Source organism: Haemaphysalis longicornis, unplaced genomic scaffold (assembly GCF_048455015.1).
Source record: "Haemaphysalis longicornis isolate Haplotype H1 unplaced genomic scaffold, Haemaphysalis longicornis Haplotype H1 scaffold_7, whole genome shotgun sequence".
Lineage (NCBI taxonomy): Eukaryota > Metazoa > Arthropoda > Arachnida > Ixodida > Ixodidae > Haemaphysalis > Haemaphysalis longicornis.
In genome coordinates, this window is record NW_027526422.1 from 120,409,302 (window position 1) to 120,426,211 (window position 16,910).

The 16,910-nt window shown below is 44.5% G+C and overlaps 1 protein-coding gene across 1 annotated transcript; it reads right to left on the reverse strand.

Moving 5' to 3' along the window:
- Positions 1-1,996: 1,996 nt before the first annotated feature.
- LOC144144993 (uncharacterized) lies at positions 1,997-7,240 on the reverse strand. The gene is made up of 4 exons (XM_077676492.1): positions 6,953-7,240; positions 6,167-6,213; positions 5,957-6,049; positions 1,997-2,434 (listed from the first exon to the last, which is right to left on the reverse strand). The coding sequence occupies exons 1-4, from the start codon at positions 7,023-7,025 to the stop codon at positions 2,354-2,356; spliced, it is 294 nt and encodes a 97-aa protein (XP_077532618.1). The 5' UTR covers positions 7,026-7,240; the 3' UTR covers positions 1,997-2,353.
- Between the last annotated feature and the right edge of the window lie 9,670 nt (positions 7,241-16,910).

Below are 16,910 nucleotides of genomic sequence, written 5' to 3' on the forward strand. Positions count from 1 at the left end.
AGTTTCGTTCCGAAACAAGCAAAAATAAAGCTACAAAAAGGTCCATTTCTTCGCCGCCTTGGGTTGAGATAAAACCTGAATGCATTAATTGTCTATAAAAGTTTGAAAGAATTCCCAAGGTGTCGACAATAATTATTGTGGATGCGTCCATGTAGCAAGCCTTCTCACTTGTACTGATGAAACTGTAAAGAGGTTCGGAGAATTGTCTACTAATTCTCGCTCCGCTTGCCTTCATTTTCAGTTTTTTTATAGCCAGGTTTGGCTATGAGAAGCCAGATGCGTTGGATTAATTTAGTATTTTATCGTTTTCATTTCCCTTTTTTCGCCGTAGGTATCTATCCATACTATCACAGCGATTAAGCGCCTTAGTTTCGCCAATTACGTCTTTTTGTGTGTGTGCGTGTGTGCAGATGCAAGGCATAATTGTGAAGACCCGCTGGTTCACGATTTCTTTATTGGTGTTTCTGTCATGTTTCTGTCGTTTCTGTTCGGCCGCATTTTTATTTTTGTCTTGGTTTTGTGGGGGCAGCGTATATCAAAACAAATCAAATCAAAATTGATTTTTCAATATTTGTACACCGTCGAAAGTGGTGACGGTCACTCTGGTGGTCACTGAGGCATATTTTTTGTTTCATCAGCTTGCTTTGTAATTTTTAAATTTTTATGTGACTTTGTATTTCTGGTTTTCCTAAATTTTCCTCGACAACTGTCTCTATTCACGGTAGCATAACGATTCGATAAGTCAACTCCGCCAAATGTGCACGTTTGCGAAAATACAGGACGTCATACGGTCGGTCTGTTTTCAGAATTTTTATTCGTCTTTCAGTCATTTTTTTCCGGGATTTTACTTTTTCTCTTCTTATTTTTGTGCGGTTGGCTTAGAAGAAACGTGTCCCTGGTTTTGTAAACTCACTTTTGTAATTATTTATTTTAAATTCCGTTTGACCAATTATCTCCATTTACGTTATCATCGCGATTAAATGTGTTAACTCCGCCAGTTATGCATTTTTGCGCAAATTCAGGGCATTGCACGCTTGGGGATGTGGGAACACTCGGCATTAAAAGGCCTGCGCCCTACACGGAACATTAGGCGTGAGGGTACGTTCGTTGGTACCGGGCCCATGATACTTCATGGCGAAGCGAAAGATTTCTTGGCGAGACTGCTGGTGGTGGCCTGCCAGAAATCTAAGGCATTTCCCCCTAGATCGGTTTGTCGACCTCTGTACACACGGCGCTCGCGTGAAACCGGGATTCCATTCTGTTAAAACGGTTATTTGAAAATCGCGAAAAGGAAACGGTTCTAGATAAGACAATGAACGCATCGATCACGAAAACGGGGTACATTAGTATACCTTTGTCGGATAAACCTTACGTATCGGTATGCATTTAGACCGTCCGCGTTTTGCACCAAAATCGTCGCATGGGTTCTTTCTTTGCTTGCGGTCTTTGAAGGTTCGCCTATCGATTGTACGCACTTTTAGCGACGGTTTTGACGCACTTTTGACGCAATTTTGATGAGAGGATGCTTTTGCGCTTCTCGCAACTTTCTTTAGAAAGAGACGCTAAATTTGTGAAATCGCCAAGAAACGCGATGCCCCTTTTGTTTCGAGTTTCGAGGCGGCAGCCCACATACACATGAGTGCTGGAAAGATGGGCGGGAAGCATAAGCGCTTTTAACCATGACCTCCTGTATTTCGATATTTTAACTCGCGATCTAGACGCACTCGCTACCTCGCACACTCATGTGGACATCAACGCCACGACACAAGCTGCAAAGCAATGCTGCAAGCATAAAACAAACTATAATCCTTACAACGAACACAAAAGCAAATAAATGACGAGACGCCTTGTTTGGAACTTTAGCTCTGCCCGACGCTTGTTCATTCTTTTACGCTATACGCTTTGAAAGTTACCTGCTTTTTGGTAATTTGCAAGGGCTAAGTAAATAATTGGTAAGGGCTTCATAGTTTATTGATCTTACATGAAATAGGCGAGACGTCGTTTTTTTTTCTTGCTGTTCTTTTTCATTTTTTTAGCATGATACTGTGACGTGGCAGTGAAGGCACTGTTCGTAATAAAATGTATTAACAGGCAAATACAAGCCGGTAGCTAAGGCAGCCCCAATGTCCAAGGAACAGCGCGCGCGTCCGTGAGGCCCTCAGCGTCGTCTTCTCCTTTTTCCAAGGCTATGTATCAGCTTGACTCCCGATCAGTGCAGTGGCGCGTATCCTTGGAGGAGAGGGTGGCCATATCTGAACACTTGGGTAATCTTCGCTTCTTCATTACAGTGCTTTCCTTTGCCAAGGTGCAAGAGCCCGTGACAATATGCAAGCTTCAAGGTGGGAGCTGAGCTTTAACGGCTCCTCGGTGGCGCACTGGGACTCGTAAGCGGCCTGCACCGACCATCCAGGCATTCTCCTCTGCCGCGCAGACTCTGGAAAATAAAATAACAACATACATGTGTATAACACCGTAAATACACTATATACACATGTCCAGTGCAATTCGTTATTCCCAGTGCAAGTATGTTCAGTGCAATTCGCCCCCCGAGTTACATAGCAAGGCAACGACAACAGCAAATGGGAGGTTCCTAAGGTATTCTCCATTAACCCTTACGCCTACCAGTTCCCAATCCAATGTTCTAAATACCTTTGGAAAATATACTGTGATAACATCGGAGGCTTGAGCACTGTGAACTCAGTGATATAACTGTTTTATCATAGCGATTTCCCCGTCCCTGTTGTTGTCTCGAAATGCCCACATACATATCTACGTACATACTTACATGTATGTATGTATGTATGTATGTATGTATGTATGTATGTATGTATGTATGTATGTATGTATGTATGTATGTATGTATGTATGTGTGTGTGTGTGTATGTATGTATGCATGTATGTATGTATGTGTGTGTGTGTGTATGTATGTATGCATGTATGTATGTGTGTGTGTGTATGTATAGGTATGTATTCATGCATGTGCGTACGCTCCGCTGATTCCGAAAATGACTTTATTAATGCGAAGCTGGCACACGGAGCCCACCGATCTGTGCATTTGCGTTTTCTGTGATGCTTCTTAGCAACCAAGCGATAGGCTATGAAAGTGGGAACCGTGCACTCCTTCACGTGGTTTAGTTCATTATAAGCCGCCGTTGTCCAGCTGAGCCACACCTGCGGCATGCTTCACGTCACTCGGTCGTTTCTCCGTAAGGTGTCTTTAACTAGACCTGCGCCCATTAAGCCATATATAGTGTGTCGCTCGTGCGAAAGAAGGTGAAATAAAGTCACTGGTATTCGCAGCAGCCACCTACATTTGTTCCTCATATAGTAACCAACACAAAACTAGCTCACTTTCCCATGCTGTCGTCGGGTCAGAGGTAATGGAAACAGAGTGGGTGTCGTTCACTGTTCCGCGACTATATGGCACCTTTATGTGTCTCTTGTGAATGCCCAGAACTGCTCAAGAGCGGCTCTGTCATTTATTTTTGCACAGAGTTGTTATTCCGATAGCTGTGCTGGGCTTCCCAGGAACTGCTCAAAACTGCTCTGGACAGGCTGATAAAAGACACCATGTGTTTTACACACTGATGCATCGCACTCACCTTCCCTCCATGATTTAGAAACGCCTTTGTGGGAGCGCACCACATCCTCCGTAAATAAATAGACGAATAAATTAAATGAGCAGCGTGGTTTCTATTTGAACGTGAACTATTGGTGCGATCACCACGCTTTGTAGGCTACGGTGACCTTCGTCATGCGCTATTCCGTCCACGCCCTAAGTACGAACACTTACACGTAATCATTTATTTATTTATTTATTTATTTATTTATTTATTTATTTATTTATTTATTTATTTATTTATTTATTTATTTATTTATTTATTTATTTATTTTCATTTACCTCAAAGCCTTAGATAACAAGCATTACATGAGGAGTGAGCTCTCAAAGAAAAAGAAACCTGACAAGTAAAAGATGTGCTGCTAGACAGTAAAAGCAGTCGCATAAAAGCCGAAATTATTGGATTTCAGTGTTTACAGCTGCTACCCTAATAATTTCTTGATGGAAGCTGACGCCGAAAGGCCTCTCTAGCCTTTGATGTTAACTGATCGACACCAACTGCATTGTTTATGAATGGTGAGTTACATGGTGGGTTCCATGTGAGTTGGATGAGGTGTTCAAAAATGAGGCGTTCCGAACTATTTACTAAAACAAAAACGCATGTTTTTTATCACTGAATTGAAGCTTAAAGCGGTATGTTTGTCATCCTAGCGGTTAAAACTTACCCAACATGCAAGTATTTTCGTAACGGCAACTTGTCAAAGCGGGCACTCTACCAAACCATATTTATTAAAGCATAAAGCAATTTTAAATTTACATGTTCGGATATGAAACTTTCTTACTGCGCTGAGGCAGTGACAGACAGATGGCGCCAAGCCATTGCGATCTCAACAAAATCTGATGACATACACCCATTATGAAATCCCTATGCAAACTTAGCGCAATTTGCCCGTGTTGCTCCTTGCGAGGTTACCGCCTCGTTTGAAAATGATTTCTTCAAGTATGACGCAACGCCCTATTGTTCTGCCATACACAATCATCTAAGCATGACAATTTCCCTTTCATCGCCACTTTTACGTTTCTTCAACGTTCGCTTCCGGCTCACGGGGGAAGACGTCAGGCGACGTCAGGAAGACGTCACTCCAGGTCACGGGGGAAGACGTCACCCCCGTTAAAATATTTTTATCAGTTTCTTCCTGACAATAGCTGAATATTTCTGAGTTTGTGAATTGCAAACGGCCGGATGTCATCAAATACATCAGTGGAAACTTGTAGCTTTACATTATAAAGTTGCAACTTGCTCTAAAGCTGAAATTATTCCGCACAGCTCCAATTTACAGCTTTCGCTGTAAAAGCAAAAACCAAGATAATTTCTGGTTCGAGAAACCCCCCAAAAAGGAATTTCTTTTTGCATTGACGAGGATATACACCGCCAAAAGCTCCTCTAAGCAAACTTCACAATGCTTTTTGAAAAAATGTAAAATATTTGTACCTTCACTGCTCCAATGCAAGCAAAAGTGGTTATTTTATATAACTCGGTTTGACATTGCGGTGGCGGATGCTAGTGTGCGATTCCCTGCAGAGAAGAGCTCACCGAAGGGTTAAGGCGGGCATTCGATACGGCTTTTTAGACGCATGCTCGTTAGGTGCTAATCAAACATATGTGAAAGCAGGCGTGAAATACATTTTAACATAAATTAATACTAAGTTATTATGGGCCTATCACGGCAATTAGGGCCTCATTTCCAAAGGACGGCCCGCATTCACTTGTTTCTAAAAACTGAGATCCTCAGTTAACCCTGAATGTGTCGTTGCAGTGTGCATCGCTGCAATTGGCTGGCGTACCTCTCGTTTGCAGTAACAACGGCGTTGGAATAACACTTTAAGGGGCATCGCAAAACAAATAAGCCGAGAGTTTCAAAACGGGCTGAAGTATTTGCTGAGCTGGGCTAAGGAAAGAATGGCGTTCTGGGCTGGCAACTGCTCTAGTTTTCCCAATGCTTTGTGGGCATGAAGTTAAAGAGAAATGCATTTTATAGGAGGGTAGCAAACAGATGCGAATGTAGCAACAGCTTCAATTACATTACAAGATTACAAGTGAATCCAAATTCTTCTTTTGATGGGGACCGTTTTCTTTTTTGCAAAAACTCTTTTCTTACGAGCTATCTGTTTGGGTTACCTTAACAAAATTATCAGCAATTAGAAGCAACCTTGATAGCGCTGACCAATGTGGTGAAGCTTTAACGTATCCATCGAACTGTAACCGACACTTATCTGACTATGCAAAGGAATAATATTGGTTCCGTTTGTAGTTGTGCATGTAAATGACGATTTTACTGCGTGGGTGTTCAGCTTTTAAATCCTGCCGATTTATTGAATAAAAGTTTGGAGGCCTACCCAGCAGGGTGTTCCATCAGGTTCGGGCTGAGTCTTCAGTGGGAACGATCGGCAGAGGCGCCTGCAGTACGCAGTTCGGCCGAAAACCTTCGACTGAGTGGGGATAAAAGTAATTGGAATCGAACCTCATCATGGAAAGAGGCAATAAAGCAATGAAAGCTCTGTGAAATGACGCGTAAGAAAAAATGTAACAATTTGGCCCATACTCACGAATTTCCCCGATATTATCTTCCCACACTTTTGCGATTTAAGGCTACCTGAAAAAATGCAAGCATTTCAATAGGAAGGCGTAAGCTCTGAAAATCATCTTAGTTAACGCTCAGCTACGCAGAGGTGGCTACTAGTAATGTAGAGATGCAGTTGCATTGTCATAACAATGCTTCACTGTTTAGTATGAAAATAGCGTTGAGATCGGTACTGTACAATGTTAAGGGATGTACTCGGACATCCCTTAACATTAAAGCGCGTGTCAGGTTTAAGTACATGCATCATCTTTTTAAAACCTAAATTGTTCATACTTACCACATTGCCGTGCATGTTTAAAACAAATACAAGATTTGCCCCAGGATGTAATTTTCAAAGTTCACTTAACAAAAATTGTATAAATCCGTAAAAAGCCAGTCTAACCGGACCGCAGATTATCGCATGTTTCAAGCACTAACAGTTTCTTTATAGAACAAACTGCATGCTACATGTTTTGGGCTTTTCGTAGCACGCAAGCAGTGAGGACTGTAACCTAATTAGTAGACCATTCTGGTTTCACCCTCCAGGACTACACACATAATAACGACCCAGCTAACACGCAGCGCTCGGGCCGAAAGACTAGCAGTAAATTGGCACTCAACTTATTTAAAAATACGACAAATCTGGCAGAAAAAATGCCGAATTTCGCTATATATTGCTCATTGTATCGCTGCGCAAGAATATTCATTTTCGGCTATATCTTAACAGGCAACAACTCGCCTTGTAAAGTGTAAACAAAGCTCCCGCACTCACCGAATCCATGGACGAGTGAGCACAGTGTTAGAGCGGCGAGCAGCACCGTCAGAACTACGTGAATGACTTTCATGTCGACCAACCAAGACTTCGTAGTCGCTGCTTCACAAACCCTCGTCCTAAAGTGTTCGTCGTTGGCAGTGACTGGCGACTCGGACAGTAGCCCAGAGAGCCGGCAAGGATATGTGTCGTCGATGACGTCGAATATCGCCCGCAGCGGTCGAAAGTGTGCATTTAAACAAACCACAGTCGTGAGAACGAGAAAACGCTTTGTATGCCAGTAGCAGCTGCCGGTCCGGCCGCTGTCGGACCCTGATCATCCCACGGGGACAATCGTCGCACTCTTCCTCCCTTCCGGCAGGCATGATCCGCCAAGCGTGACGCTTATCTCAAGATGCCACACTCTCGCCTCTCTCCTCGCCCCAAGTTTTACGCAAGGTGCTGGACACAGGGACTTCAGACCATGTTGCGTTATTCGTGTCAAAGGTCGGAATGCACGAAATATCACTAACTGTATACTTCTCTGCTACCAGAGGTTTGTGTGTGACAAAAAAAGCAGGAATATTATTTTGCTTCTTCGTTAAGGGTGGTGTGGTGGTGGTAAAAACTTTATTCATCCAAAGCTGTATAGAAAGAGGCGCCGCCTGGGGGTACTGGCACACTACAGTCCCCTAGTCGACGGCCGTTTTTGGAAACTGGAGCGCCAACGATTTGCATCATCTCTCCCGTATGGGGGTTACTTCGCCCCCCCCCCCAAAAAAAAAAAAAACAACAACAACAATAAACCGGAGACTTGCGGGGATCCTTATGAAAGAAAAAGAAGAAGTGACACAGATCAAGTGGTTTGAAAAGTAAATGTCTATAGTATGAAGAGGTACCGTGACACTGAGTGATTGAATCACTTCAGGATTATAATGCGTAGCATTGTTTGCCGAGTAGCCCACCCCCCCTTCCCCCTCGCCCGGACCGTGTAACGCCCTGTATTTCCCCAAAAATGTAGATATCGCGGAAATTCAACCTGTAATCGCTATAATGGCGTAAATGGAGATAACTGCTCGCACGAAATTTTGAAAAACTTATAAATAGCAAAAATATAAAAATATTACGGAAAATGGTGAAACGTGTAACGCCCTGCATTTCCACAATAATGCAGATATCGCGAAAGTTCTACCTCTAATCATTATAATAGCTTAAATGGAGGCAATTGATCGAACGCAATTTCAAAACACTAAAAAATAAGCAAGGTATACAATAATTACGGAAAATGGCGAACCGTGTAACACCCTGATTTTTCATGATAATGCAGATTTCCCGAAGGTTCCAATTGTAATCGTTAAAATAACGTAAATGGGGGCAATTGTTTGGACTAAATTTTGAAAAACTATTAAATAAGAACAATATTAAAAAATAACGGAACATGGCAAAATGTTAACGGATAGCATTTCCAAAATATTGCAGATTTCGCGGAAGTTCCACATGTAATCGTTATAATAGCGTAAATGGAGATAATAGGTGAAAGGAAATTTTGAAAAATAAAAGATAAGAAAAATATAAAATAATTACGAGAAATGGCGAACCATGTAACGACCTGCATTTCCACAATAATGCAGATTTCGGGAAAGTTCCAAATGTAATCGTTGTAATGACGCGAATGGACGTAATTGGCAGGACGAAATTTTCAAAAACTAAAAAATAAGAAAAATGTTAAGAAGATTACGGAAACTGGCAAAATGGATAACCCATGTCATTTCCACAATAATACAGATTTCGCAAAAGTTCCACCTATAATCATTATATTAGCGTAACTGAGATAATTGGTAGAAAGAAATTTTGTAACAACAAAAAACTATAAAAATAATTACGGAAAATGCAGAACCGTGTAACGCCGTGCATTTCCGCAAAAATGAAAATTTCGCGAAAGTTACACATGTAATCCTTATAATAACGTAAATGGAAATATTTGGTCGGATGATATTTAAAAAAACGAAAAAAAAATAAAAATATATTAAAGAATTACGGAAATAGGCAAAATGTATAGCACAGACGTTTCCATAATAATGCAGATTTTGCGGAAGTTCCACCTAAACTCGTTATATTAGCGTAAATGAGATAATTGGTAGAGAGAAATTTTGAAATACTAAGAAAATATGAAAAAGATAAAAAAAAACGGAAAATGGCGAACCGTGTAACGCCCTATTTCCACAATATTGCAGATTTAGCGAAAGTTCTACTTCTAATCGTTATAAGAGCGTAATTGGCAATAATTGTTTGCACAGGGTCTAGAAAAACCCAAAAAATTGGGTGGAAAAACCCCATTTCAACAACATAATAACATAAGTACTTCAATGTCATTTGCCCCGCCAAGGCTTCATTTTCGGCTGTGGTATAGTTAAGCTGAACATTATAAGCCATGCAGAAGCGATATCTTATAGCCTTCAGCTGATGATATTGTCACGGGACGCTGCGGTCAACACCCGTGGCTCCACGGCCCACCATCAATGACGCCGAGGACGAGGCGGAAAATGTGGAGGGCGCAGCCTGGGCGAGCTCTATCGCTTCACCCCATCTCGTGGTTCGTCTCATCTCTCTCCTGCCGCCTCGTAACATTTGGTGGAGTGTGCGGGTCGATCATCTTTATCCTGGCCCCCGTTCCGCGCCGTCTCGGCCTGGACGCGATCATCGCTGGTAAGTGGGCCATGTCGGGCAGCCCCAGCCTCGCCGCAACCGCAGATCGACCACGACCCCCGCCCCGCGCCCCAGCCCGTGAGACACCGAGGAACACCTGCTGAGACCAGCGATAACGAGACGAACCGACAGTGCGTCCGCAGCTCTCTCGCCCGGCGTGGCTCTGAGAACCTACGACACTTCGTCGCCGCTGAAGGCATCCGTGTTGCGGGCCGACGCGAGAGCGTTAGTTCGACGTCGATGAAGTGTTTCGAAATGGCGATGCTGCATTTACAATGCACAATTTCCAATCAGTGATGTTCAGTGAAGAGAGCAAAACTAGCGGCAACGATTTTTATTCGCCGTGGCACAGGGACGACAAAGGCCATCTGCGCTTGCGCAGCTGAAGATGCCGGTATGAATGGTTGCGGTTCAGCGTTTCAGAGTTTTGTTCTCTATTGTGGCAGGCCTGAACTTTTTGACTCTTTGTTATGAGGAAAGGAGACATAGAGAATACTTTTATTGTGTAATACATAGTGGGAGTTCCGGAAAATGGGGTAAACACTGGCAGGGCTACAGGCACAGGGGATATTTTCTTTGCTGACTCAATAAGTTCTGATCTGTTGGCGAGGTGGTCACGGCTGCATATTTCGACTGAAGTGGAGTATGTATAGTTCAGTTGTTATTCCCTGAGCATGCGTTTAAACATGACCAGGTTGCGTGGAAGCGTCCCCGTATTTAACAGTTTTATGGTAACGTCGGGTGTTTCGGTCCCATTTAGATTTGTGGATATAGGTTTTGGTACGCATCCTTCCGCTTGTGATTCTTCGGCGCTGAGACTGCCATTTGGCATTGGGAAGGACGGTTTTCCTATGCGTAGGATATGAAACGTTCTCCATATTTTTCGGTTTGGAGTGTGAGGTACTCTTTGTAGCAGGGAGCATGGTATGCAAGTTCGCGTACTTTTTGGACGGCTGCGGTGTAGCCACCCAGACCGTCGTGTCCGAGTGTCAGTTTGATGTCAACTGTTACAATGTAAATAGAAAGAATCTTTTTCAAGCGTTTAGGTATTCTGCCTTCAGGTAAACGTCTAATGGCCGTTTTGAGAGCGAGTAATGATGGTTAAGCTGATATTTGATAGTTCCGATAGGCGGATCGCCCATATTTTCGGTGGTGGTGAGAAGTGGAAGGCTGAGGGCTGCCTTATATGTTGCCCTCATTATGGGATTTATTTTATTTTTATTCAGCGCCGGTAAATTTTCGGAACACTAGGCTGTACGACATCGGTCTCGTAATCAGTGCCTGCGTAAGTCTTGTTATTTCTTTTGCTCTCCTTCGGGCTTTTCCTTGATTAGGTGTGTTAAAATGTTAGGTGTGTTACAATGTGGAGCAAATAAGTAACGATTTTCTATTTTTTTTTGCTGATTATAAGATCGCCTCTGCCGCTTCTCTGTAGCTACCAACTGCACATCCAATTTTTAGATGCAAGGCATCTCTTACACTCGGCCTGTCCCGCGTTGACCGGCGTATAGTCCGCACTCCTCATTACGCATTCGCAAACTCTCCTCCGTTCTTCTCTCCGACAGCTGTGCGTTAGGCGCTCTCTCCGGCTCATTATCATAACAGCTGGCGCGCTTCGCCTACGTTCGCATGAGCTCCGGCGCGCTTGTGCGCGCATGTGTGCGCATGCGCAACTTTCCTCCGCTGTCTCCTCTCCTTCAAGCGCGCATATAAAGCGGTGAGCGCTCGGCGCCCGTTCGCCCGTTCAGTTAAGCGCGCGCTTTCGCATGACACAGTTGCTCGGTTCCGCTTGTTTTGCTCGTGCTTCGCTTGACGACGACGACTCCGTTGAATCTTCCGATGAAGACGGTCTTTACGTACTTGGAACTCTACGGGTGATTGAGCATCATTTAATGTTCACCGCACTTCAACCAACCACATCTGGGTAACCAACATAACGGAAACGCGAATTGAACCCCATGAGATGCCTTGCATCACCCCAAGGTTCCCCTCGTGGGAAGGTGGCGGAATTTTTTTTTTTCAAAGTTGTTTCGGGCGGGTCTAATTGGACTTGCAATGGTTTTTTTTTTTTTTTTCAGCTGGCGCGCAATGACGAGAATTTTTACGCTCCTTCCTCTCGGATGCCATCCTGACCAATTTTAAAGGCGATTTTTAAATTGGCAGCCTGTCGCCATCTATCATTTTCTGCACAGAGCTTGCAGCGGTGACAGGGTCGCGAAAATTCTGAAAGGTAATCTAGAAAATGGCTAATTACACGCCCTGTGCCCGTTTTTATTTCTGATACGGGGACATTTTAGTTACCTTCTGGTCTTAATCTAGTACTTCCCTGGTTTCTGACCGCTTGGCGTTAATCTTTCGCCCCCTTTTTTAGTTACGTGACGCAATATTGGCGTCGGCATCAGTTCCAGTGGCAGGGGCGTTTTGGAGTGATGGCGTAATTTGCGGGAGCGGCTGGGCACTGCATCTTCCGTATCCTTCCTTTCGTATCCTTCACTTATCCTTCCTTTCGTATCCTCGACGTATCCTTCCTTTCGTCTCTGCAGTGGTGTTATTGCCCTGCTTTCCGCATTCCAGTTGCCGGTCTGCCGTATTGGAAGTTAGGGTGAGCCCTCGTATCTATTCTCGTATTAGGGCGGATCGTATCTTGGTGCACCAAAGTAGCTTCCGATTGGCAGCGACTACGTACTTCCGCGGACGCTTCACGAACACGGCTTGGTTAGTGGACGGCTAGCAAGCGCGGACAATTAAAAAATGAGTATAATAACGCAACCGCGTTAAAATATCGGTTGAGTGTTGATTCGTGTGTAGTCCGCCAGAAGAGAGAACCCTCGCTCCTTTTGGTCTATAGTGATGAGCGCGCCAATTCCAGATGCCGACGGCCTGGTGACACAGGCGCCAAGCATGATTTATATTTTCCATCTCAGCCACAATGAAGCGTCTATAAGCACATGGGTTGTCTGGGTTTAGCCTCACCGCTGTCGTTTTGTTCAAAATGGTCTCTGAACAGGCTAAGCTCTTCAGAGTAGACTCAAGGACGAAAGAGTTCTGAATGCCAGTTAATGACGTCGTCTGCGATAGGCTGTTTACAAACATTGTCCTAAAGGATGGGCATTAAAGAATGTCTATTATCTCCCTTTGTTACTTGATCACACCTATAGAGGTTTGGGGGAACATGCTTTATTACTGAAGGGATAAAAACTGATACTTTAATTAGCTGATAACCTGAACACGGCGGCGGTTAGACCAGCGATACAGCAGAGGTTGCTAACAACCTCTGGGTCCGGACAGGCCGCCTTTGAAACTTGACCCTGGCACCGCTCAACGCAAGCACCTTGTTCAGCAAGGGAAACTTATACTACTAGAGGACGTCGCGGACATTAAGTGGCATATTATAGGGTTAAGAGATATTAGATGAACAGGAGAAGGCGTCATGGAACAGACTAGCGAACCAATTCTGTGCTACCGAGGACATCAAGAAAAGAGCGAACATGGCGTGGTACTCTTAATCCGCAGGGAAATAGCAAGGAACATGGAGTAATTCTTTAGTATCAACGAAAGAGTCGCAGTCGTTGATATCAAGCTAAACAGGCGACACAGGTTAAAGTTAGTACAAGCCTATGCGCCAACAACTAGCCACGATGATGAGGTTGTAGACAGTTTTTACAAGGACGTTGAATCAGCAAGGAAGAAGGGAACAGCACAGTACCCGATTCTGATGGGAGACTTTAACGCAAAAGGAGGGGAGACGCAAATGGGAGAAAAAGGTCAGCGGGAAAGTTTGGAACGGGCAGTCGAGTAGACACACTGGTGGGATTTGCGGAGAGAAGTAACCCTGATTAATGAACACATTCTTCTGCAAAAGAAATAATAGGAAATAAACATGCAATGGCTCCAACGGTAAAATAAAAAAAATTAGCGCCAATCCACCCCGTGAATGTGGTTGGAAAGCACAGCTCCCTTTGCCATGAGAACGTGTCGCGCTTAGTATGGCGCCCGTTTCAAAAGACGCACTATTTTGATGGCTGAGGAAATCGCCAACTCAGCCGCTGCCCGAACACGACACGAACGAATGGACTACTTACGGATGACGGCGTCAGCGGGAGCGCCTTTTCTCAAGCGAACCCGGCCAAAAAGGCTTCCGTGGACCTCGCCACAGCCTACACGTAGAGTTTGAGAAGCGTGTTGCTGATTTCGTTGCAGAACAGCGCCACCACCGCATGGCGGTCAGTGTTGAACTGATACAGCTCAAAGAAAGCGATGTCTATCGGCAGATGGGCATCCTGCAAACGAAGTTCAAAGCGTCACAGATGGACGTCTATACATGTTCGAAAAATAAATGTGCTTTTCCATGCTGGCCTAGTGCGAGAACTTTGGTACTTCTTTCTTGTTTTTTTAGCGTGATGTGACAGTCAACCCTCGCCTACTTTCGCGGTTTTATTTTTTAACAGCGGAGCCGTAAATTCGCCGCTGCAGAAAAAATTACCAAGGAAATTCCGAGCTCATGCAGCGTGCCTCGGGGTGAAGCCTGACCGTTCTCGTCTCGCGCAGTGGCATTAGCAAAAAAAAAAAAAAAATCCAGCGCTGCCGTCAAGCGCCACCAGGCAAGGCATTAACAAAAACTCCACCGCTAATGCTAAAGTTGAAAAGACACCTTGCCTGGGAGACGTCACCGCGGCCGCCGCATTCTCTAGAAGCCATTATGGATAACCGGAGACATGGGTAGGAGTGTGCCAATCATCGCCGAGGCGACTTGCAGATTCCGCCACCGCTGCCTTGAGTCGATGAAGAAGAGATGGTGGAAGTCTATAATGCTGAGGGTGACTTTGCATTTACCACTCACCACGAGGAAGACAGCGACCTCTTCGATGCATATGACGATGATTAGTAGCACCGCAACTATGAAAATAAACAATGAATCTGAAACTTAACTATGTGTCCGGCAATCTAACATACAACAAATTCGCCTTTCAAGTCTTGGGCGTGAGGGAAAGCTTTCCTGAATTTTTTTCTTTCTGAATGCAATGAAAAGTCACTCCCAGCCTTACAATCGAGTAAATACGACATTTGTGAAACGAAAGAACATTAAAGTATTCAGTATACGGCGAGTCAAATTGAGTTAGCCGGCCTGTAGAAATTTATAACAGAAGTAAAACGAACGAAATTCATGCGTACAACATGGCAGTTATTCAGGCGTACAACATGGCATGGACAGCTATTTTCCAATGAAATTCTAATGGATTCTTCAACAAAAGAAGTAAATTTCGTCAATTTGTGCATTTTATAACTTTCCAGTTTCAGCTGTGCGTGAAACCTGAGTAAGTGACTAGTTTTGCCTGGCTAACTATGTGCAGTATCGTGCTAAGAGATCAAATGGACTCAGCCGTGTTATACTTTGTGTGCGGAAAGACTTACCCTCGTCTCTCGTGTTGTCATCGACCTCTTCATCTCCGGAGTACATTGCAGTTAATGTGCAGTGTGCATCCTTCAATTTCATGGTTGTTAGTGTCTACGTGGAGCCACAAACCACTGTGAGGTCATCTGTGCTTAATAATTTATTTAGAAGCCTGTCAGCTCCATTTTTTTGTATGCGGTGATTTCAACGCCCATAGTCAATCATGGGGATCCCGCTTAATATGCTTTCGCTGCCGATTACTAGAGGAAATTACTGAGCGTAATGACGGCACACCAACGTATCTTAGAGGAGTATGTAAAAGTAGTGTGCTTGATTTGACGTTGTGCTCCTGAAACATTGCATCGGAGGCGTCATGGCCTGTCGATGCTGATATTCACCGCAGCGATCATCTCCCCGTCTTAATTCAACACCAACAAATTTGCCCCACGCAGCAGCCAAAGATGGCCTGCATTACAAACTGGGATGCTTTTTTACTTTCATAACGATCATTCCGAAGATACCACTGGTAATACTGAAACCTTCGTACAGACGGTCAAATCCACTACGACAAAGGTTACCAAGTTTATTCCTGTTCCACGCGCCAGTGCTGGTATAAACGGAGATAGTACGCACGGTTGCGTGCAATTCGACGCCGTGCTGAGCGGTGTTTTCGCAGCTGAGGAAAGCTATAAGGTAACCGCAGCGCAGAGAGAACGTTAATGCAAATGCGTACGGAACTGCAGTCTTTAGGCAAACGTAGGTGGGGGTCATTCTATGGCAGTTTATGCCCGATGACATCAACGAGTAAAGTGTCGGGTACGATTCGTGCCCTCCGATCACCTGTGGCAGCAAGAATGCATTTTCAAGGGTTAGCGTTATATACAGAGGATTGGCCGAAACAGCTGTTGCGTACGAGTTCAGTGCATGGATTGCAAGCCCTTCAGAGGTAATGGCCTGGGATGAGTTTAGTGCACCTCGAAAGTTTAGTGCACCTAGGTCATCTTTCCAGAAATAGAGAACACCGTGCCACGCAGGGCTTAATGTCGGGTTCTCGCTGACTGAGTTCGAGGACGCCCTGCGGAGGAGTCGCCGAACTGCCTCCAACCATAAAACGTCACCTACTCTCTCCTTCGCAATCTGTGTGTCCGCATGACCATCCATCTGCTACATGAAACCTGTAGGTACATTTGAGGCAAAATATACGTAATTAACCGGCAGCGCCCACGTTCATTTAGTTAGAAATACTCGTTGGGTTTGTTTTTGCGATGGTAATTGGAAAAAGTGTCAGTGCAACACCGGCACGTGCGGGAGAAGAATCAAGCACAAAAAGAACAGAACTCCCGCTGGCGCAGTTACAGGCAGGGGGCGCGCGAGCACTGCGAAGGCGGGCAATTTGAAATGCGTGCGGTGGTAGCAGTGAGAGGATAACGGCGCTACAGCACATTATGGCGAATCACTGTTCCGCACTTCCGAAAGCTTTCACATTGGACAGAACAGCTTTATTTTTTCTAAATACCGCGCAGAATTTAAAATATTTTTACCCCATCACTCTATAAACGTTTATCAGCGCAGGTGGAGCGGACACTCATCGCTCATACTCTTGTGGAGGTAAGTCACGTGAAAAATCGACGAGGCAGTTTGTTTTCTTATTTGGGAAGGAAACTAATCTTACTTTGAAGACCGAAGTAACGGCGTCCGAAACACCCAGTCGCACATAAACGCAAACTCAGTTCGCAAATTCGCAGGCTGCAGACCACTCCGTAGCGCTGTCCGGTCTTCTGGTCAAGGCGCAAATCGAGATCGGTAAGTACAAACCTCAGGTTATTATTGGTCCCTATGTCGAGCAACGTGTTACTAAGGGTATCAGAGTGCACCTCATGT